Source organism: Typopeltis vanoorti, chromosome 6, assembly GCF_054136105.1.
Source record: "Typopeltis vanoorti isolate ZY-2024b chromosome 6, IOZ_Tvanoo_1.0, whole genome shotgun sequence".
NCBI classification, from domain to species: domain Eukaryota; kingdom Metazoa; phylum Arthropoda; class Arachnida; order Uropygi; family Thelyphonidae; genus Typopeltis; species Typopeltis vanoorti.
In genome coordinates this window covers 72,970,131-72,994,783 of record NC_143554.1, presented here as the reverse complement: position 1 = coordinate 72,994,783, position 24,653 = coordinate 72,970,131, and the positions used below count along the sequence as shown (strand labels likewise).

Sequence of the window (24,653 nt, the reverse complement as noted above, 5' to 3'; positions counted from 1 at the left end):
GCAGATTCTACTTCTTCTTTTGTACATATGTGAGGAACAGGTCCAATGTAATCCCTGAGTACTTTTGACAATCTTTCCCACGATATACACGAGTGAGAGGGAGGAGACAGATATTCTTGTTTCCCCAGCTGTAGTAGAATTGGGTTGTGATTAGATGACAACTGGTTCAATGATTTTAGACTGTACTGAAGTTTAATATCTTGCAGGATAGCTATATCTAGGATGTCAGCATTACCAAAAGTACTAAGATGAATTGGTTCGGTGGGACCTGCCACAACAGCATGGTTTGATCCTACGTAGCTGGAAAGGATGCAGCCATTCTTGTTGATGGTTCTACAATTCCAGGCAGGGTGCTTAGAGTTCAAATCCCCAGCAATGATAGTGGGCTCTCTCTGGTGCCTAAGATGGCATTTAGATCAGAGTTCAGCAAAGTTTTTAAGTGTAGGTTGTAAGCTGAGTAGATTTTTAGTCTGTCAGCCGAGATGGTGAATTCTTCCACGCCTGTGATCTCAAGATTAGTGGTTGGAGGGTTGTTTACAGAATGGTGTTTGATATAATTTTTAATGAAGATGGTAGTGCCGCCACCTCTGTAGCTTAATCTGTCATTTCTATATAGGAGATTACCCATTATTTTAGTGTTGTCTGAGGGTGTTAGATGTATTAATTCTCGCTAATTAGTATAATATCTGGCTGATATCTGTAGGTGAAATCTTGGAGCTCCAGAATTTTGTTTTTGAGGCAATTTGCATTCCATGCAATGATCTGAAGAGAGGCTGGAATAAGTTTGTTTCTATTCATTTATAAGTGCTGTGAGGATGACCTGTGTTTCGCGTAGGAATCTATTTTTGGTTGTTGCTGAAGGGTTTGACAGGCTGAAGTCTTGTAGCATGTTTGCTAGAGAGGTGGTAATAACAGCTGTTAGGTTTGTAGGTGCTGTTGTCTGATTCTCTTTTGGTGTTGACATGTTTGTGTGGGCCACATCAGCATAAGTTCTTGTTTGCCTTTGGCTCCCTCTATCTTTGAAGGCTCCAAAGAGCAGAAAAATACATTCTCCAAATTTTTTACTTTAAAAAAGGACAAAATTGTAATTACGTCTTACTGAAACTAAAGAAGGAGGAAATTCCTCTATACTTATCCTTATATAAGGACTGGCTTAAAGGGGCGAAGCAAGAATGCTTTTCATCTTCCCCGTTATCTGTAGAGGACGGTGTGGGAATAAAGTGTTATTGAGCTAAGCTCTGATCATGGCAGGAGGGTAACAGCAATAGCCGAGCCTCAGTTCGAACTTCATGGATGGCTACAGCATTGCCAACCATTACCCTCCAAGAGTATTGGATTGAATGAATCAATCACCGCATTTCACGGTCGATTGATCGATTGACAATTGACATTTATGTCTTTAGGGGTGAAGCAAGATGCTTTTCATATTCCCCGCTATCTGTTGTGGTTGCAGTGAAGGTAAAATTTATGAGCAGAATGCTCGCCGTGATTGGGCATGGAGATTATGCATCATTAAAGGAGGCCAATATAGCTTTTGGTCTTCTGTATTTGAATATGTCCGTTGGATCGTATGCTGTAGCTTGTTGAACCAAATCGTTGGGATGTGTGGACGTCTTTAGGAAAAACTTGGTGGCTAAGGATCGTAGAAAAGAGAAGATATAGGGAATATTTGTGTCTCTGTGGAGTTGAGTGTTTCTAACATACCACGGGGCATTCAAAATCATTCTCAGGCACTTGTTCTGCACTCGCTGTATTTTGATGATGTTAGCATTAGAGGTGTGGCTCCAGGCCGGAGAGGCATAGGTGATTATAGGACGAATCGTCAACTGGTATAGCTGCAATTTGATTCTGTTGCTGAGGTTGCTATTTCTATTAATTAGCGGATAGATCTGTGCTATGGCTTTAGATGCCTTTGTGCATGCAGACTTGGTGTGTTGATTGAAAGATAGCTTTTTGTCGAGAATTACACCCAGGTAATTTGTTTCTGACTGCCAGGGAATTTTAATATTGAATAGTAACAAATCTCCTACAGGTGACATTGGCCTTTTTGAGAAAAGAACGGCTGAGCTTTTCTGGGGGTTGACTTCCAATCTCCATTTAGAGAACCAACCCTCCAGCTTTAGAATGTTTTCTTGAAGCTTTCTGGTAATGAAAAGGGGTCTGAGAGATCTGGTTAGTATTGCCGTATCGTCTGCATATAGGGCCAAAATGGAAGGCATCGGATTGTGTGGGATGTCTGACATGTATACAGAGAACAGCAATGGAGCCAGTAGAGATCCCTGCGGTACTCCAGCAAAGATGTGGCGCTGGGAGGATGTAGAACCGTTGATTTTTACTTGCATTGATCTATTTTGAAGATATGAGTGGATTAAATGAACCATTTTAGGTGAGATGCCGGCTGAGATAAGCTTGTGCAGGAGTCCAAAATGCCAGATTTTGTCAAACGCTTTGGATAAGTCTAGGAAAACAGCGCCTGTGCACTGGCGCCAGTTGTAGCTGGTTGTGATGTATTCAACAATTCTGTGGATTTGCTGGGTAGTACTATGGTGTTGCCTAAAACCAAACTGTTCTTTTGGAAGGATGTTTAGGTCATTTATTGAGGTTTGAAGTCGTGAGAGGATGACCTTCTCTGCAACCTTACCCAGATTTGAGATGAGACTGATTGGACGATAATTTTGGGGTAGGTGTGAGTCTTTGCCTGGCTTATGTATGGGAATTACGTCAGCCAGTTTCCAGGTGGAAGGAAAATAGTGAAATCTTAAAATTGCATTTATTATACTGGTCAGGTACACTACTGCCCTCCGGGGCAGAAGTTTAATCACACGATTAGTAATGCCGTCTGGTCCAGGAGCTTTTTTGTTCTTTAAATTTTTAATAATGTCATATATCTCAGCAGGTGATGTTGATGCAATATGGTCAGTGCTGGTGATAGGAAGTTTGAGTGAGTGTCTGACCTTGCTGTGAATCTTATGTATGTGGTCAAAGTCAAGGTTTCCATACGAAGGCCTGCATTGCTCTTCCAAGCTGTGCGCTATAACCTCTGCTTTGTCCACATCTGTGTGAGCAAGGCCCTGATCAGTTAATATTGGGGGAAGGGATCTGCCTTTGTTTTTGGTATTTTTCAGTAGTTCCCAGATGGAGTAATCACTAGGTGAAATGGAGGATAACTTTTCATCCCATACATAGTCTCTGTGAGCTTTCAGTGCATCTCTTACTGCCACATTTAGTCTGTTTAGATTTGTTTTGTCTTGTGGTGCACACGTGTTACGGAATCTCTTTCGAGCTCTGTTTTTATCTCTGATTAAGTTCATGATGTCTTCAGGCAAACGATCTGGCTTGCGGGAAGATTTGTAGGAGGAAGCTACCTTTATAACAGAATTAATTTGTTGTGTGAGATTTGTAACTGCAGTTTCTACTTCTTTTCTGCGTATGTGAGGAACAGGTCTAATATAATCCTTGAGTGCTGCTGACAGTCTTTCCCATACAATGTAGGAGTGAGAAGGAGGACACAGGAATTCCTGATTTCCCAGCTGCAGCAGTATTGGATTGTGATCGGATGATAGTTCATCCATAGATATGATACTGTACTGAAGTTTAATATCCTGCAGGATAGCTATATCCAGGATATCAGCAGTGCCGAACGTACTGAGATGAGTTGGTTCGGTGGGTCCTGCCATAACAGCGTTGCTTGATCCTAAGTAATTGAAAAGGATGCAACCATTCTTGTTTGTGGTTGAACAATTCCAGGCAGGGTGCTTGGAACTCAGATCCCCGGCAATAATGGTGGGCCCTCTGATGCCTAAGATGGTATTTAGATCAGAGTGAAGTAGAGATTTTTGGGGAGGGTTGTAAGCTGAGTAGATTTTCAGTTTGCCAGTGGAGCTGGTGACAACTTCCACTCCTGTGATCTCAAGGTTAGTGGTTGAAGGAATGCTCACAGAGTGGTGCTTAATGTAGTTTTTAATGAAGATGGCAGTGCCACCACCTCTGTAGAGTAGTCTGTCATTTCTGTATAGGTGATAGCCCCTTATTGTAGGGTTGTCTGAGAGTCTTAGATGAGTTTCGCTGATTAGAATAACATCTGGCTGATACCTAGATGTGAAGGCACGGAGTTCCAGGATTTTGTTTTTGAGGCCATTTGCGTTCCAAGCAACTATTTGAAGAGATGCTGGAATGAGTTTGTTACTATTCATTTATGAGAGCTGTGAGGATGACCTGTGTTTCACGAAGAAATCTTTTAGTGGAGGTTTCAGTAGGGTTTGATAGGCTAAAATTTTGTAGCATGTTTGCTAGTGAGGCCGTGATAATAGCTGTTAGGTTTTTAGGTGCTCTTGATTGATTTTGTTCTGGAATTGGCCTAGTTGTACGGGTCACATCGGCATAACTTCTTGTTTGCTTTTGGTTGGAGGTCTCCGACTGTGGTCGCTGATTCTCCGGTTTTGATGTCTGGGCCGCTGGTGTTCTTGTACTGTAGGAGGAGGGCTGATTGATTGCCTCCATCCGTCTGTTCTTTGGGGGTTGAGTACATCCTTTGTAGTTCGCCGGATGAGGGCCACTGCAGTTGGCACATTTGGCCGAGGTGGTCCTTGGCTTAGTGCAGGTATTGGTTGGGTGGCTGTCTCCACATTTTAAACATCTATATTCTGCTCGGCATAGATTCTGGGAATGGCCAAACTTTTGGCACCTGTGGCACTGCCCAGAAGATGATCTTTTACGGAGTGGTTCCGGTGTGACGATGAGACCACAGACTGTTTTTAAGTTGTAGATATCCTTATATATTTTGTGAATCTCAACAAGGACTAATGGCATGGGAGTTTTGTCTGCTTTATACATTCTGCTCACTTTGACTGGTGGCAGATCCTGAGAATTTAGGTCAGCAGCGATTTCTGCTGTGTCAATGTCTTCACAGACACCACGAAGGACTACTTTTAAATTTTTTTCTGAACTGAGCGCAAAGGTATGATACTGGATGCCTCTGTTGTCCAGTTCCTTGGTCAACCTTCTGTAGTCTGTCACTGTTGCTGGCTGAATCTTTATGCCTTCATCCATGTTTTTGGCCTTAATGAAGCCAATATGCAGATTGGACATTGTGGATCGTAAAGCTGCCCACTTTTGTTTTTCTCTAAGGATGACCGGAGGCACCTTTTCTTTGGGAGAAGTAGCGGCGTTCGAACCCTGAGAATCCTGTTCCATTACAGTATTGTCATTGTGCGGTTCTTCTGTTGTTCTTCGCTTTTTGCGAGCACGCACTTCTACAAAGTCTGAAGGTGTAGAAGGCATCGACTCTAAATGATCTTCAGCGACGACTTTGTGAGCACGCACTTCTGCAAAGTCTGAAGGAGTAGAAGGCATCGACTCTAAATGATCTTCAGCGACAGCGTCTGAGACACATTCGGGGGGAAACGTGTCATACAGTTTAACCTTTCCCGGCCAATTATCACTCAGTAGCTTTCCCAGTCTGAGGAATTCCCTGTAGACTTCTTCGAATTGGGTCTCATTTAGAAGTTTTGTCATTTCAAGAAATAAAAATGTGTTGAGACACAGATGGAGAAAGAGTAGAGGTCCCTCAGGTGCCCCGAGCAGGCAAAGACAATCCTGTGGACTTTTGAGGGTCCACTAGCAGATCCCGTACACGCTCTTAGGTGTCTACCAGCAATAAAATGTTACTCTATTATATATATCCCGTAGATCAAATCGATCTACCGGCAACGGTAGCAAATATTTCACCTTAAAAAACCTCAGAAAATGAAGAACACTTACCTCTGTATATATCATTTATCATTCAAAACTATCGCCACTAATTAACAACACAATGACTCAGCTGACTCTTTAATTTCATCATCAATAATACACTACACAAAACACTAACACACGGGCCGCCATTTTATCTTCTTCCACCATTGATCGATTCCCTCCTCCAATTACCTTATAGTTCTTATAAGAACTGGGCGATGGACTGAGTCCTTGACTCTTTATCCCGTCATCTGAATGAAGAAAATCTGTGTGGATGGAGTGTTATTGAGCTAAAAAGCTCTAATCATGGCTGGGTAACGGCAATAGTCGAGCCTCAGTTAAAAACTTCATTGGCTACAGCATTGCCATTTGTTACCCTGGCAGTCCTAAAAAGCACCAATTACCTTTTCTACCGATCTATGAATAATTGAAACAGATAACTTACATTATTAGGTGTTTAAAGAGATTTTAATATATTTCAAAAATTTATTCATTACTTATTTTTTTAGAAATATATTTTGAATATAATTATTAATAACAACAGAATATTGACAAAAAGTTTACTATAAACTGAAATTCTAAAATTGCTGAATAATTAGGTATCTGCTCTCCAGCCAACTTGGTTTCTAGAGTAGTTTTACAGGCCCTATGTAAAAAGTGAATAAAAATACATAATATAATAATTTCTTTCCTCCAAGATCCAATTTGGATTTAATAAGAAACAAATACCTTGGGCATGAATAGTTGAAATTCATAAACTTAACTGATTTATCACAAGATCAATATAAATTAACTTTAGCAATATTTCTGGATCTATAGTAAGCTTTGCCTCGGTATTTCATGATATTTTATTATTGAAAAAAAATTGGAGACTATAAAAATTTGATGTAATGCTACTAATTAAAATGATATGATCCCAGTATTGTTTATAATATATATTAAACAAATTTTATAACCTTTTATAGGTTAAGGTTATAAAATATAAAAGAATAAGAGCCATAGCAAAAAGAGAAGTCAGAAAAAGACATAGAGAATCATGGAATAAATTTGTTTCTAATTTAGAACATGATTTATATAAAATAAGACCCAATGTATATAAGATTTTGAAACACCTAATTGCAGATGGAAAACAAAATTAAACACTGAATTGAAATTAGAAGAATTTCTAAATTACTACACAGAACTGTGGACAGACAAATATTTTAAAAAAGACAACTGGCAAACAATTAACGAAAATGAAAAGGAAATAACTGAAGAAGAATTAGAAATCAGCCTGAAAGAAACAAGAAACGGAAAATCACCTGGAGAAGATAAGCTAGGTTCAGAACTATATAAATACGCAGGAACAAGATTCAAAGGAAGATTCTTATTATTTTTAAATAAAATTTACTCAACTGGTATCCCCCCAATAGAATGGAAAAAAGCAATTGTGATTCCTATCTTTAAGAAAGGTAATAGAGATGACCCTAAAAACTATAGAGGTATCAGTATACTAAATTCATGTTACAAAATATACAGCAGAATCTTAAATAACAAACTAATGAAATATTCCGAAAACTTTATTCTAGAGGTACAAAATGGATTTAGAAAAGGACGATCATGTATAGACCCAGCCTTCTGCCTAAAATTAATAATAGAGAAAAGAAGAGAATATAATTTAGAAACACATATTGCATTTATTGACTTTGAAAAAGCATTTGACAAAGTTAAAAGAAACATATTATTTAACATATTAAAAGAAAGACAAATACCAAACATTATCCTAAAAGCTATCACAAGTATATATGAAAATAATCAAATACAAATAAGATTAAATCACGAGCTATCATATACGAGAGAGATAAATCAAGGGGTCCGACAGGGATGTCCCCTCTCAGCAACTCTTTTTAATATCTACTTAAATGAAATAATAATAAAATGGAGTAAAAATTTACATCAAGGAATTAAACCTTCACCTACAGTTAACTTAAACACTCTCCTCTTTGCAGACGACCAAATAATAATTACAAATTCTGAAGATAATTTACAGAAAGCTATTTTAAATCTAAATGAGATATCCAAAGATTATGGTATGATAATATCAACGGAAAAATCAAAAACTATGGCCTTTAAAGGACAAGATCCAGCAGGAACTAAAATAGTAATAGATAACAAGATCTTAGAACAGGTGAATTCATTTAACTACCTAGGATGTATGATCACTTATGAAAATGAAAAAGATATAAACATAAAAATTGCAAAATATTTAAAAATAACAGGAGTAATTAACTCTATATTTAAACCAAACCTAGTTCAAAAACAAACCAGGCTTAAAGTATACAATACATTAGCCCTACCGGTCTTAATGTATGGAAGCGAAATCTGGACAATAAAACAAAAAGGAAAACAACGATTAACAACAGCAGAAATGGAGTTTATGAGAAAAACTGCAAAGTATACCCTATTTGATCACAAAAGAAACGAAGAAATTATGAAAGAATTAAACCAAGAACCAGTAATTGAAAAAATTAAAAAATATAAACATAGATGGATGGAACACGTTCAAAGAATGAAAACAGAAAGATTACCAAAACAAGCCTACAGTACAAGCCATTAGGAAAAAGAAAACCAGGACGTCCTCTTAAGAGATTCAACGATGACTTCTAAGGTCGGAACAAGCCGTACTAGGCCTAAATCCTTGATACGTATGATGATGATGATGAAATTTTATAACCTTTAATTATAGTAAAATAAATACCTTTACAGAAGACACTCACTGCATTGATTAGAACTGCAGATTATATTATATGCATGCTGTATGACTTAGTTCTTGTATTCCTCCTCTTGTATTCAGAATTTAAACGTTGTTACCCGTTCTGTCTTTTCCTTTATTTATTTATTTGTGTGGGATTCCCCACACAAATAAACGTGTTTACTGGGCCGGTTTGCCTGCTTGCTGGATAAACTTGGGAGGGGGGGGGTAACCCTGCTGTCACGTGGAAGATCGGCTAACTTGGCTATAGCTGAGGAAGATTCTTAAGCTCCTCACGTCGTCGATGGGAATCGAACCTAGGACATTCCTCCTCAGGCATATTGCGATGCGCACAGGCTAACCGCGCGGACTATCTTTTCCCTCAAAGAAGCTCAATAATATATTGAGCAAAATATATAGGAATAATAAATTATATTTAGTTTTCTCTTACATGTACGAAGCCATTATTCAAAAAATATACTTTGTGTAACGCGCATGTTTCTATTAAAGAACTAGTAAGTGATACTGCTAGGGTTGGCAAAGAATAGATGCACAACCGTTTGAAGTGTTTATAAAATTCTTTTTTTTTTTCTATTTAAATCAATTTTACTTCGTTAGATAATAGAAATAATTGGTACTCCCACTTAAATGTAATTTATTTTCCAAAAGGATATAATCGTGTTGTTAATTTTAATAACAAATCTGTTTTAATTTTAATAGTTACCATCATAAACACAGTAGGCAATCATTTAGCCATAGTGAAATGACCTTTGATGCCGAATGACTACATTAACAACCTCAAAGTTCTCTAAATCATAAGGACATCAACAGTTTTCTCATTGACTAAATCGTTGCTTTTGAACAAATAATCTATTTATGAAAATTAAAAGATTCTCTTTAATTGCAGGGAATGCTAGCATTTTTTAACTTGTAGCTCTTAAAAAGGAAAAAAAAAAACTAAATTAACCTACTTAATTATAAAAATTCCCAAGGTTTTTAGTTTTTCCAGTTTCACCAATATTACATTATTACACCAAAATATTATTAGCGCAGAAATTGTAAGATGAAAGAAATCAACAGAAAAAATGAACAGAAAAAATATTCATTCTAAATTAAATAAATCAAATAACGCATTCCAGAAATCATTAAATAACTAAAGTTGATAATTTACATTATTAGGTGTTTTAAGAAAATTTAATAGTTTAAATTTTATTTTATATTTTTTTGCCTACTTTTTAAAGAAATTAAAAATATTACTACTAATAACAAAATATTCTATAGCAATAATATATTTTTAAAAATATATTAGAAAATTAACAAAAAAATTGTACTAGAGACTAACTTTCAAAAATTAAACAGCTTTAATCTGACCGCTGATTTTGTATATCTGATCATCGTTTAGGAGCATATCCATGGTTATGCCATAGGCCGTTTACCCTATGGCATAACCATGCCATAGGGTAAACGGCCCCGCCTACTCCCTATACGGGAACAACACAGGCGTTAGCTTAGCTGAGTCATAAACTACGAGAGTGATGATGTCTTCTTCTTCTTCCATTGGCACTATTGCCCCATGTAGAGTCATGATGTCACATCACAAAATTCTTTCAAAAAAGTTTTTTTTTTTCACCTCTTTGCTTTACTGGTTCAAGGTTATTTAGTTTATTTGTAATAAGGCTGCCAAGATATACGTAACTGTTTACTTGTGCTAGTTGTCCTTCGAGATTTATTGTTAAGTTTTCTTCTTTAACGATTTTCATTATTTTTGGTTTGCTCCGGTTAATTCTCATTCTGTACTTTTTGCATTTACTGTTTAGGCTGTTTATTGTTTTTTCTAATTCTTGATAATATCATTAATATCATTAATAAGAATGATAATATCATCTGCATGTATATATATATATATATATATATATATATATATGTGAAAGAATGATCATTAACTCGGTTAACATACATATTTTTATAAAGAATTGAATGACTAGAACTGAGATTTAAGTAAAAAGGTTTTAATATAAAAACACGACTAGTTTCGGCTTGTAACAGCCTTCATCAGGTGACAAACAACGGAAGATGTTTGTAGAAAAAACACTAAAACACTAAAGTCACATCCTTTTCTCCGCTAATCCTAATGATGAAAACCAAAGTCACAAAGTCTGCTGGGAAAAATCTACAAACATCTTCCGTTGCAATGATGAACTTGATAGAAAAATCGTAGAATCTAGGGAAATCATCCTCAATCCTGAACATCTAAATAATAATTTGAGCCACAACCTCCCCGATAGTCATTCAGCTGTAATCATGTACTGGCGTTCACGAGTTGCTACTAGCACGTACTTTCCCAACAATACAACTAACGAAAGAACAGCTTTAAATACAACCACAACGATTTAATGTCAATTATGTATAGAGACTCTCTATGTTGTTCATAGTTTATTTAAGCTTCAGGGTTTTAGTGTTTTTTCTTTTTTCTTTCTTTCATAATGTCACCTGATGAAGACTGTTACAAGCCATATGTAAAGGTAAAGCCGTCTCTAAAAATTCGGACGATCCCTAGGCCACTCAATCGTGGGCGAAAGACCGTCCATCTCAGCGTTGGCTCCACTCAGTGATGGCCTTCCACCCACACGCCACCACCGAGCAGAACCGCTCAAATTCCGAAGAAAATCATTCACCGACAAAGCCCCTCAGCGGGCCGTGCCGGAGAACGCTTTCCCCGGAGACTCAAATTGCTCCCTTAAGGCAAAAACCTTAAGAGGGCGAACTCAAAAACTCTCAAATCTCATCGCCCAAGGGGGTAACAGCAACAGCCGAACCTCAGTTAAACTTAATTGGTTCAGCATTGCCATCCATTACCCTCCAAGGTTATTAATCACCGCATCTCACGGTCGATTAGCTACTCCTTTTTTTTCAGTCCTTATATATCCTTATAAGGACTGGCTTAAAGGGGCGAAGCAAGAATGCTTTTCATCTTCCCCGTTATCTGTAGAAGACAGTGTAGGGATAAGGTGTTATTGGATAAGGGTAACAGCAATAGCCGAGCCTCAGTTAGAACTTCATTGGCTACAGCATTGCCATCCATTACCCTCCAAGGGTATTAATCACCGCATCTCACGGTCAAGCCTTAATCCTACTCCTTTTTTTTTTTTTTTTTTTTCAGTATTAACATGATTTGTAGAAATACTCAGACTATCATAATAATATTATGGTGCATGAAAATAAGACACTTTCTTAGCATGAGCGAGCTTTGGCATTAAATGCTATTTGATGGAGCTCGGATAATCTAATTTGAAAAATAGAGATCTGGTGGTTTAAACATGATTTGAGGCGAATAGAATTACCATCCCAACGTATAGGAATATATAGAGATGCCTAGCGTGCATCTAGTCTTTCAGTAACTGTAATTCCATAATTACGTCAACAAAGGAGGCGGATAAAAATACTTTCGCATCATGATTATATCTATAATCTCTGGCTTTGAATTAGAGATCCTGCTTTTCATTGATTTGAAATGTTACTCCTGGTGCCATCTGGTGAGGAAAGCAGGCATTTATTTTCTGTAAAATACAGGTAAACGTGTTTTTTTGAAGAACTTTTTCTGATCTAGTCGGGCTCGACTCACTGAGAAAATGGATATTTAGGATTTTCGGTATTTGAATATATATGAAAATTTAATATATATATATATATATATATATTAGGATAACCAAGCAATTTTATATGCTTGGTTATTTTAGCTCCTAATCCCAAGTGTGCAAACAATTAAGTTTGCGCCTGAAACAAAGTTCAAGTCTAAAGATGGTACAACACCAGGGCAGCTCATTGTAAAGGTGGTTAAAGCTTTGATCACTATTCTTAGTATTTTCCCATAATGTAAAGCACATCTCACTAGAAGATGTATACTGCAATGCATTATGGGTGGGGTCACTACCCAGACCGGTTTCGACCTTTTTTGAGGTCTCCTCAGTGAGTAGCTAGACCCTAAATACCAAGGTTTTAGTAATACAAAGCCTTATCAACTTTAATTATATAAGTTGCAACAAGGTGTATTAAGTTTTAATAAAAATCTCTGGAGGAGATATTGATGGGAATATTGAAACCGGTCTGGGTAGTGACCCCACCCATAATGCATTGCAGTATACATCTTCTAGTGAGATGTGCTTTACATTATGGGAAAATACTAAGAATAGTGATCAAAGCTTTAACCACCTTTACAATGAGCTGCCCTGGTGTTGTACCATCTTTAGACTTGAACTTTGTTTCAGGCGCAAACTTAATTGTTTGCACACTTGGGATTAGGAGCTAAAATAACCAAGCATATAAAATTGCTTGGTTATCCTAATATACAATATACCCAAGTTAAAAATTTATTCCCATATATATATATATATATATATATATATGAAAAAATTGTTATATAATGCCTTATATAACAATTAACATAATTGTTATATAAGGCATTGTGGAATGCCTTATACGAATTCCATATTTATTTAAAATAAATTACTCTTTATGCTATATTTGTTTCGTTTTAAGATAAATTAATTATTATAGTTGATAATGTTTATTATACTTTAATAATAATTATCCTTTTATATATATTTTAAGTTATCTTTTTATATATATTTTTTATTTGGTAACAATGCTTATTTTATATTTAAAATAAATTCATTTTTATATATTAAAATAAAATTGCCGACTGTTTAAAAAGAAAAGTTCAACATTCTACACCCAAAGTTTCGTATTTATGATATAAAATAATTCTTAAGAAGATATATGTCTGCACAGTATGGGCTTATGTTATTTTTAATCAAGTAATAGAACAAGAATGGTATCAGACACATAGCTGACAATCCCAACTGACAGTGACGTCCTTTCTAGCTATTGGAGAGTGAGTTTGGACGTCACTTAATGACGTTGCTAACTTTAGTGACGTAATTCTGGGATGTAGCTTTCGTATTCAACTATTTTTGTTGCCTGAGTCGAAGTATATATAAATATATGTAACTCTGTTGCGTTGTTACGAAATATTTGTTACATTTTACTCAGGTTTCGTATGGACACAGTAAACTCTTGCCAATCATATGAGAGTAATATCAGTTATTTTCACAAGCAACGTTACTTCTGAATGCTATTATTTACATCATACTGGAAACACGTTTCGTATTTTGTGTTGTCGAATAGGTTGCGCCCTCTACTTTTACAAGGAATTTCTCTCGCTGTTAAGCATAGGACTAGTGTACTGTACTACGTACTAGGATCACTTGCATTGGCTAACGCTAGTGTTCGCCGATACTTTATAGTTTACTATATTCGGCAAGAAACTCTCTATTCCAATCTTTGAGTTTCTTATTCGGTTTTAAAACTATGTGGGATTTAATATCCCCTTAATTTAAGTAATAGGAGTAGTGATTTACGGCTAAACATAAAGCGTATAATCGAAGTATTTGTTTAATACTTGCCTAAAATGCAGAATCAGGAGTAGATTATCTGCGCATTTCTAATAAATATGGTTTGCAGTTGGATATTAAGGTTGAGTTTGATCATTTTTGCAGTGCTTACTGAACACCTAATAGCAAATTATAGACTTCAGCCATGTAAGTGATCTATTTTTAACTCCTTCCCTGTTTGCGTATAGATAATAAAAATTAGCTAACATGTCATCGGAATAGCAGTAGCTCGCAATGCATTACTCTTCATCATATAGTAAAAGCATATGATACTAGCCTACTTTTCGATAAGCAGAGATGTAGTCACTGTGTCTCAGTAGGCGGGATGTTTGAGGCGTTACCGAAGTGATGTCACTCTTGCGATCAACACGTCACTAAGCGGAATGTTAGGAACAATTTATGGATATATGCATAATTAAAAAAAAAATTGTTTTTATTAAAGTTGCTTCGAGTTATTTTTTTCATGCTTTCTCTTACTACACTTTATTGAAGTGGATATCTTATAATATTATTTTTAAAATTGTTTTCTTGTTTGTTGTGTATATTTGTTTTCGGGGATTTTTCTTTTTTCTACAGTTATGTAGAGAACACTACCTATTTCTTCTGTCTGGCACACTTTCTGGGTTATCTAACCTAGCGCTTCCCAAACTGTGGGACGCGTACCCCCCCCATGGAGGCCGTAGGTTTTGTTGAGGGGGGAGCGTGAAATAATGAAAACAAATTGAAAATGTTTTAAGACTAAGTAGATGTTTTTTTTTATCTTAAAAAGAAACGTATTTAATTTTTATTATTTCTTTTTTGTTATTTTTTATATTTTAATGGGAAAAAAAGCACACATTGGTGCGTGTTCACAAATTTTGCTTCCTGCGTATTCCAGCTCTTAATGAATATTAGTAAATATATGCTTATTCATATAAGTTTCATTTCAAAGAAGAAATCTAAGAATTGCAGTTTGATATTTCGCCTGATATTGGTGTAGCAGTATTGAAACACATCCATCACATTAAATTGTTATTAAACTTCTTTTATGTGTTTAGTACTTTCTTTATTACTAATCGTTTTACGTCATGTGCTTGTACTGCAAATGTACAATAACAATATCTATCTATATAAAAATATGAGATAATGTGGCATGTCAAAAGTGAATGTAAGAAGCTAAAAATGTAATATTGTATTTGATTTTTGCAATATTCGCTGTGTATGTTTTGCATTGAATATAAATACAATAAATATTATAATAATATTACGATTTTTTTTAGAGGGGGAGGCCTGAAATATTTTACTGTTTCCAAGGGGGGGGGCGCATGGGACCACCAAAGGTATTCATATTGATACACACCATACTTTGACAATGTATAACCTTTCCTGTGTGGAATTCTCACTGAGGGGGGTTGAAATTCTTATTTTAACTGATGTTTCATGGAACAATGCATGCTAATAAAAGAATCGTCACTACAATTTAGGATTATGATACCATTAAATTGTAGTGAACGCAAAAATTACTAAATGGTTTTAACATAGCATAATATTCAGTGAATGCTTGCCTTTGCAATCGGGATAGTTACTTATAATACTCGGCGATATTTAATGATATTGCACTTCAAATTTCTTTTAGTTATTGAGATAACATTCACTCATATGCATGCTAAACAATATTATCCCTTGACATGGTTTCGTTGATTTTATTTATTATTTTATTCCTAGATTACATCAATGGCTATTGTACACTGCCAGAGCAAACGGTGTGGTTCAATCTTACCGCAACTGGTGTTAAGTCTGCCGGAATTTTACAGACTCGGGGTTTTTATGAAGTTGATCGAAACTGTCTTATAATACTGAATCCCCCTCCAGGCTATGGCATCACAGTTTCCATTAGGCGAATAGACTTTGAGAACTGTGACGATTATTTAGAGGTAAGGGTTTTTTTCTCCCTGTCCTCTTCATGAAACGATGCGTTATTATTAACATTAAAAGTCTATTAAAATTGCATGGCTAGGCTAGATAACACTTAATATTAATATTACGTCAGCTCATTGTTGCAGTTTTTAACCATGTCCTGTAATTTTTGAAATTTGCGATCTGTCGGTGGCCAATAAGCAATAGTTTAATCATTGACTCATTCAGGGACACCATCCATCGCTCTCAAACAGAATTAAAAACACGTTGTTGTTGTTTTTTTTTAAATTAAATATTACAAAATATATACCGTACTTAGATAACATCACACTGACCCCATTTTTATGTTTTTCATGTAATCTAAACTGAACGTAAGTTACATCTCTCCTTTAGATTGTTCACATATATGAGAAGCTCTGTTGGTACTACAACGACAGGAAAGAATCAAAATCGTACTTCACAGACGGGCCGATGAAGCTAAGATTTAAAACAAAAAAACGATGGCTTTCCTGGTCAGGTTATCGATATTCTTTTCGACTGACCTTCACCGTATTCAGCTGTAAGTTTTCGTGAATTTCTTCTTTTAATAATACCAATCAATGCAATTATTTGTATTATTTATTGGATTTCATTAGTTTAATACTTGGAAATCAGATCACTGCAATAATCTTATGATGTATTACTGTTAGATTATATGTTTTTGGTTGGTTTCCCCGTTTTCCTCATTCAGATACTAACTGTGGGTCAGACAGATTTAAATGCAACAACGGTAGATGCATTTGGAAGGATCTAATAAACTACCCTCACAATACCTGCGGAGATAACAGCAAACCTGATGATTTTTTTATAGGTAACTTTTAACTTTTCCTATGTACATATTAAGGATTATTAAGAATACGAAGTGTGACAAAGTGATAGAAAGATTCAAAGAAAGACTCTTATTATTTTTAAATAAAATTTACTCAACTGGTATCCCCCCAATAGAATGGAAAAAAGCAATTGTGATTCCTATCTTTAAAAAAGGGAATAGAGATGACCCTAAAAGCTATAGAGGTATCAGTATACTAAATTCCTGTTACAAAATATATAGCAGAATCGTAAATAGGAAATTAATGAAATATTCCGAAAACTTTATTTTAGAAGTACAGAATGGATTTAGAAAAGGACGATCATGTATAGACCTGGCCTTTTGCCTAAAATTAATAATAGAGAAAAGAAGAGAATATAATTTAGAAACACATATTGCATTTATTGACTTTGAAAAAGCATTTGACAAAGTTAAAAGAAACATATTATTTAACATATTAAAAGAAAGACAAATACCAAATAATATCCTAAAAGCTATCACAAGTATATATGAAAATAATCAAATACAAATAAGATTAAATCATGAGCTATCATATACGAGAGAGATAAATCAAGGGGTCCGACACAGGGATGTCCCCTCTCAGCAACTCTTTTTAATATCTACTTAAATGAAATAATAATAAAATGGAATAAAAATTTACATCGAGGAATTAAACTTTCTCATACAGTAAACTTAAACACTCTCCTCTTTGCCGACGACCAAATAATAATTACAAATTCTGATGATAACTTACAGAAAGCTATTTTAAATCTAAATGAGATATCCAAAGATTATGGTATGATAATATCAACGGAAAAATCAAAAACTATGGCCTTTAAAGGACAAGATCCAGCAAGAACTAAAATAGTAATAGATAGCAAGATCTCAGAACAGGTGAATTCATTTAACTACCTAGGATGTATGATCACATATGAAAATGAAAAAGATATAAACGTAAAAATTGCAACATATTTAAAAATAGCAGATGTAATTAACTCTATATTTAAACCAAACCTCGTTCAAAAACAAACCAGACTAAAAGTATACAATACATTAGCCTTACCGGTCTTAATGTATGGAAGCGAAATCTGGACAATAAAACAAAAAGACAAACAAAGATTAACAACAGCAGAAATGAAGTTTATGAGAAAAACTGCAAAGTATACTCTATTTGATCACAAAAGAAACGAAGATATTATGAAAGAATTAAACCAAGAACCAGTAATAGAAAAATTTAAAAATATAAACATAGATGGATGGAACACGTTCAAAGAATGAAAACGGAAAGATTACTAAAACAAGCCTTAAAGTACAAGCCATTAGGAAATAGAAAACCAGGACGACCTTTTAAACGATTCAACGATGACTTCTAAGGCCGGAACAGGCCATGCTAGGCCTAAATCCTTGATACGCATGATGATGATGATGATGACAAAATGTGACTTTCAAGATGCCTTGAATGTCACAGAAAACATCTGCAGCTTTTAGTAAACCATTTTTTAGAATTTGATTTATTGTGACTCGTAAGATACTGTGTATACTTCTACTAATGTGAACAGACAATGCTTCCAGCGCAATGCATATACTTCCGTCATACACGTTAGGTTCAAGATCGTTTAGCGAATCACTGCCTCCCCCTCCACCGTAGATGTATGTAATGGTTTAATAACGTTTTTAAGCAGGCATATATGAACATCAATAACGTAAATAGAGTATCGATTTACGTCAGTTGCTCAAAAAAAAAAAAAAAATCAGAATAAATTTCCCAAACGAAAACATTATTTTGAATACTTGGCTTAAGGGACCCAACCAATTTCGTCTTCAGTCTACACTTAAAGAGTTCTCTATTTCGGCAAAGAGATTATCACATCAACGGATAACCGTAGTAATAAACAACTGTAACAACAATAGGTTAAGTTTAGCCTGCGGTCTATCACTGTGTTCTATAAATACCATCATCATGAAATTTAAAAATTTTAATCTTAGTATCTCAGGTACTTTTTTTTTTTTTATGTTGAGCCCATACACGAGAGGTTGGTTGATCAGCCTATAGTACATTAGTAACATATATGGATAGTGGGTTGGGAGAGGAGGAACTTGTTTTCATTTGATTTAAAATATCTGTAAATTGTATTCCTTGGAAAATACGTCAGGGGAAGACTGTTTCATAGTACAGCAGTATGCAGGGATGAAGGAAGAGGAAAACAAACTTGTTTTGTGGGTATCAAGGCGCACTGTGAAGGGATATTGAGCAGCAGCTGCACGTGCTCCAACGAGCTTTGTACTAAGTGGGGAAATTATTGAGCATTTCCAATGGAAATATTTGTAGACTATACATATTGCGCAAACCAAACGTCTGTGCGAAAGTGTGTGTGTGTGTGTGGGGGGGGTGAGTTAGTAAGAGATGGTTCATTAATAAATGTAATTGCTCTCCTCTGTATTGAGTGAAATATTTTGAGGGAGCCTTTAGGGGACTCCATCCCATATGTGAGAGCAGTATTCAATAGCTGTGCGGATTTGTGATTTGTATCAAGTTAACAGCTGTTCAGAGGTGAAGTAACGTTTTGAGCCAAAGAGGAATCCTAGTTTTTTTGAAGCTGAGGATGCAGTGGTTGTGATGGATTTATGCCAAGAGAGGTTTGATGTCAGGGTAGTTCTAAGAAGAAAAATCTCAAATTGTCTGGAAATTTGGGTATCATCAAAAAAGTATACTGGAAAAAATGGTTCTTTTTTATGGGAAATAGGACAGAACTGGGTTTTATTAGCATTGATATTGATAAGGTTATCTGAACAACATTTGAGGATGGCTCGGAGATCAAAATTGAGGGCGGTGGTGGTTGTTCTTCTGTAGGTTGAGATGAGTTGTGAGGCTTATCAAATAAAAGAGAGGAGTGCAATTTGCTATCGTCTAAAAAACTCTGTATTGGGTTGGAGATCAACTGAAGTAGGTCATTGATATATATATATATATATATATATATATATATATAGCAGGAAGAGGATTGATGAGAGAACATAACATTGTGGAATCCTAGTATTAGTTGAATGATGAGAGGATAACAACCATCCACTATCATACACAATGTGCGTCCAGTCAGAAAGCTAGCAATTGGTCTGTTACAGAAGTCCTGAAACAGACCAAATGAGGGAAGTTTGCTTAGTAAGCCTCTCTGACAGACTCGGTCAAAAGCTTTGGAGATATCAAGTGTAACCACTTGAGATTCTCCAAACTTCTCCATTGCATTTGTCCAGAGATGAGTGACATATGTGAGCAGATCTCCTATTGATCGGCAGCGACGGAAAACATACTGGTGGTCGTTTATTAGGTGGGTGCCTTCAAGGTAGTGTAGAAGTTGGGAATTGATGATTTTTTCCATTACTTTAGATAGTACTGAGGTAAGGCAGACAGGGTGGTAGTTGGACGATAGTGATTTGTCACCCTTCTTGGGAATGGGTTGAATATAGGCCAATTTCCAGGGATAGATACCAGTGGAGTAAGAGAATATATATAGGCGACATAGGATAGTCAGTTCTGGTGCACAAATGTTCAGGACAATTGGAGAAATGCCACCAGGGCCAGGAGACTTTTTTGTGTCTAATTTGAACAGTATTTTTTTGATCTCTTCCTGACAAAAGGATATAGGGGGTCATTGTACAGGGTGTCTTAAAATTCATGCAAGATTTAAATTTAGCGCCATTTGTGCGGTAAAGTGTTGCCAACGAGAAAAAAAAAAGACAGCGTGACAGCTGACAGTTCAGGGTTATTAAAAATGGAGCGCTACACGAAAGAACAACGCATTTTCATTGTTGAGCAATATTAAAAATAATGAAGGTTTGGCAGCTACGCAATTTTCGTACAAAATATGGTCGGAATAGTGATTTAACTTCATCAACTGTGAAAAGATTAATTAAAAAATTCAAGGAAACTGGATCAATTAGTGATCTTATACACTCTGGCCGTCCTTCAACAAGTCGTTCAACAGAAAACATCGAAGCAGATCGTGAGAGTGTTGCTGAGAGTCCAGGAACATCAATTCGGCACCGTGGTCTTTAATTGGGCATTTCGAGAAGCTCTCTATAGCGTATTCTCACGAAAGATTCATCTTTATGCTTACAAAGTTCAATTGACTCAACAACTGAAGCGTACTGACCACACACAGCGAAGAGAGTTCGTTGAATGGATTATGGAACAACAACAAGTGGATGCTTATTTTTCGAACAAAATCATCTTCAGCGATGAGGCTCATTTTCATCTTGATGGCTTCGTTAATCGACAAAATTGTCGCATTTGGGGGTTCAGAAAATCCACGAGTGATTGTTGAGAAACTAATGCATCCACAATGTGTCACTGTTTCGTGCGGATTTTGGGCTGGAGGCATCATCGGTCCATTCTTCTTCGAAAATGCGGCTGGTAAGGCAATAACAGTTAATGGTGCTCGCTATCGCGACATGATAATCCAGTTTTTTGTGCCTAAATTGCAAGACATGGATGTGGACGACATGTGGTTTCAACAAGACGGTGCCACATGCCATACAACCCGAGAAACAATTCAATTACTGCATGAGTCAATTCCTGGTCGTGTAATTTCCCGTTTTGGTGATCAGAATTGGCCGCCCAGATCATGTGACTTAACGCCGTTGGACTTTTTTCTTTGGGGTTTTTTGAAGTCTAAGGTTTATGCCAACAAGCCCACGACCACTCACGCCTTGAAGGAGGAAATTGAGCGCTGTATCAACGAAATTGAGCCACATTTATGCAAAACGGTCATGGAAAATTTCGACAAAAGAGTGCATATGTGCCAGCAAAGCCGTGGAGGCCATTTACCCGATATGCTATTCCATGCATAATCCTATACTGTATACTTTATGAATCAATAAGAAATTACAATTTTTAATTAAAAACCTGTGTTTTCTATCAAAATTACTTCTTGCGTGAATTTTGGGACACCCTTTATGTTGGTCATCTGGAATGGTTGGGGAAAATATACTATTATCAGTTATGTTTGCATTGAAACAAAGTGTAAACCCAGAAGATTAGCTTTTCTGTGGCTGATGAAACAATCGAGCTATCTGGGTATGATAGGGGTGAAAACAGTGTTTGGCAGAAATTACGGCCTATTGCTTTCACGAGAGACCAAAAGGCTCGGATGCCGTTTGGAGAGGCTGCTAGTTTCCTGCATTTTGCTCTTTCGAACTCATTGATTGTTTTCTTTTATCTATTTCGGCTTCAATATAATCTCTAAAGGAGGATGGAGTTCTTGATTTGAGCCAGTATTTAGTTAAGGAATATCAGTTCAGAGTAGTGTGGGGAATGTATGTTTCCATACCGATGAGGATTACTTTGGTGATAAGTTCTGTTTATATGTTTGGGTTGGAAGGCCGGAAGCAATTCTCCAACCATAGGAATGTGACTTAGAAGTTGTGGCCATTAAAATCTCCTATGAGGATAATATCGCTGTCGGGAAAGTGGGATTGGAAAGAATTAATTTTTAAGGAGTGGAAATTAAAGAGCTCAGAGTGGTTGGTTGCATTGGGGGGGGGGTAGCGATAGAGACAGCAAACGAATTTAACTGAGTGGGAAACGGATATTTTCAACCGAAGAAGGGCGATTGTAAGTTGGGTGCTGTCTGGCAAGGTATGTCAGAGCAGATGCATGCATAGACACACGCCTTTGGTCGAAAGGAGTTAAAAACTAGGTTTATGCCTCTTTTCACTGGAAGCAACATCATTACGTTTTCTTTTGATTTTTATTTACCATTATTAAGACGATAAAACAAAACAATAGTTATGTAACAATTTATAACACAAAGCGATGTAGCAAGCAACGGCATCCTAAACTCAGTTCAGAATACTGTGCTTCTGTTGATTCACGTTAGTGTCATGTCGCTAAAACCGTTGTATGAGCGAATGCAGTGTCGTACAAATGGGGGGGGGGGATTGTCATAATTGAAAAGCGTCGCATGAGCCGATCGTCGTAATACGAGGTATTACTCTATACTGTTAGCTCTAAATATACGGTATTATTTTGCTCATTTTAAAATGTTGCATATTTTAAAAATGTGTATATTAACATACCCCCCCCCCTTTTTAACGAATTGTTCTGGCCTTAATATAACACCTAAGTAAAAGATATCCCTTGTCGTTAGGGCGACAGTGCATGCGTAGGTCCTCAGTGATCCTAGTATAATTAGGGAAGAATTGCATGCAATAATAGAGCTTCGATGGGATCACTGTGATTTTTAGAACCCATTCAGTTTTTTTTTTTTTTTTAAATATCACATGTATGGTTTTCTTTTATACATTTTAATTCTTGAATGTATTGTTTTCTATTTGCTGAGCTATGATGCTAATCCGTGTTATTTATTTTTTAATTTTCTTCCAGTGGGTCACGAACCCCCTTTCACCATAGGATTAATCATCATTGTAGCGATATTCATTTTATTTATAATTATTTTCGTTCGACGGAGACGCAAACGTTCTGAATCATCCAATACAGAATCCAACGATAATAGAAACGCCAGTGGATTTCATTTATTTCCTCCTCCTCCTCCTCCTCCAGTCAGCGAATCCACATCCCCAGCAGATCAGTCATCTCCATCAGCACCACCTTTACCTTCGTTACGGCAACCTAGTACAACTCCCGGAGAATTTTCGGACCTTCCACCTCCTTACGAAGTGGCAGTAAAGTATTTCAAAGACAAGCCACTCTACCAGTCCACAGATAAGTTGGATACAACCAGAGATTCGACTTCTTTGCTACCCACCAGTAGTCATAAAGATAACTTAAATCAACAAAACAACCAAAGGTGTTCTGATAATGAACTCTTTCCACCTCCTCCTCCTCCTCCTTATAAAGAATAAAAAAAAATAAATTTCCCCTCTTTTGGATCCGTATTTGATAAAATAATAATCCATATTGTAATTAGTTCTTTTTTCCAGCGCTTTTAGCGAATGTTGGAACCCTTGACATGATTCAGAACTGTGAAATTTGAGAATTGGTCGACGTTGAACTTTTTGAACTCTTAGAAGCCATTTTGTCCTACAGCTACTAGTCATAAGTATTTAAGTGGAGTTCATAATTTTGCAGAATAGGATATAAGTGAGAGTCGTATACATATATTACAAGGAGGAGTCGATGACAATTTTGCTAATATTATTGACATCGAGATTGTCTTTCACGTTTCAAATGAACCTTATATATTATAGCACCTAGTTTCGTATGCAAGACGGGATTTGAACCGAGTTCTTTATAAGCAAAGGGCATCATCAAAACCAACCGAGTCTCTGCATGTATATATGAAATTTGTAGAATAAGCAGTATTTTTAACATCTGTAAAATACTGAAAAGTAAATATATTTATTATATTTTGTATATGATCTTGCAAACGATTTGTTTATAGAGTATCGTTTTGTTTAGCATTATGTCAACTAAAGAACAAAACGGTACTGAGTTGTTAGTTGCATCTTTTGTCGAGGAGAAAGAGTCTATTTAGAACTTCGGTTATCTCCACCCAAACCTCATGTCTCCCGACTCCCGTCTTCCCTTACAACCTGATTATATAACAAAATATAACAATGTTAAGTCAACAGTACCGAGGAATGGAGCGATACTCCATTCTTCAAAGACGCAAAAGGAGATTAATGTTTAGTCTGCTGTATATATATTAGCCTTTTCACTCTGTAATAAATATTTATAATATGTCTTTCATGTGTTTTCTTGTAACTCCCACGAATGGTTATAAACCTATAATAACAATCCTAAACATTATTACATTTTTATTACGTCCTTGAAGTCAAATGACGTTTTCATTAATATGATAACTAAGCGGAAATGAAATTGGCTTTGTGACCAATTGTTGTGCACGTCATATTGCGCGTTTCCGGTTTGCGTTTTGTTGTAAGTAGAGCTGCTGTTTATGAGTGGATAACACAATATGGGTTGTGGTGCTATGCTGATTGTCTTGTTTTTAACCTACTTGTTAAGTAGGATATTACG

At 36.1% G+C, this 24,653-nt stretch overlaps 1 protein-coding gene across 1 annotated transcript; it reads left to right on the top strand.

Annotated features, from left to right (window-relative positions):
• The first annotated feature begins 13,733 nt into the window (after positions 1–13,733).
• Positions 13,734–24,307, top strand: LOC150105567 (uncharacterized). Its single transcript, XM_090394915.1, has 5 exons — positions 13,734–14,061; positions 15,619–15,827; positions 16,204–16,369; positions 16,541–16,660; positions 23,040–24,307. The coding sequence occupies exons 1-5, from the start codon at positions 13,974–13,976 to the stop codon at positions 23,516–23,518; spliced, it is 1,062 nt and encodes a 353-aa protein (XP_090251041.1). The 5' UTR covers positions 13,734–13,973; the 3' UTR covers positions 23,519–24,307.
• Positions 24,308–24,653: the final 346 nt, after the last annotated feature.

Coding starts and splice junctions, on each gene's coding strand:
- LOC150105567 (XM_090394915.1), top strand. CDS start 13,974: ATGGTTTGCAGTTGGATATTAAGGTTGAGTTTGATCATTTTTGCAGTG. Junction 14,062..15,618: donor AAATTATAGACTTCAGCCAT/GTAAGTGATCTA, acceptor TTTTATTCCTAG/ATTACATCAATGGCTATTGT. Junction 16,370..16,540: donor GACCTTCACCGTATTCAGCT/GTAAGTTTTCGT, acceptor TTCCTCATTCAG/ATACTAACTGTGGGTCAGAC.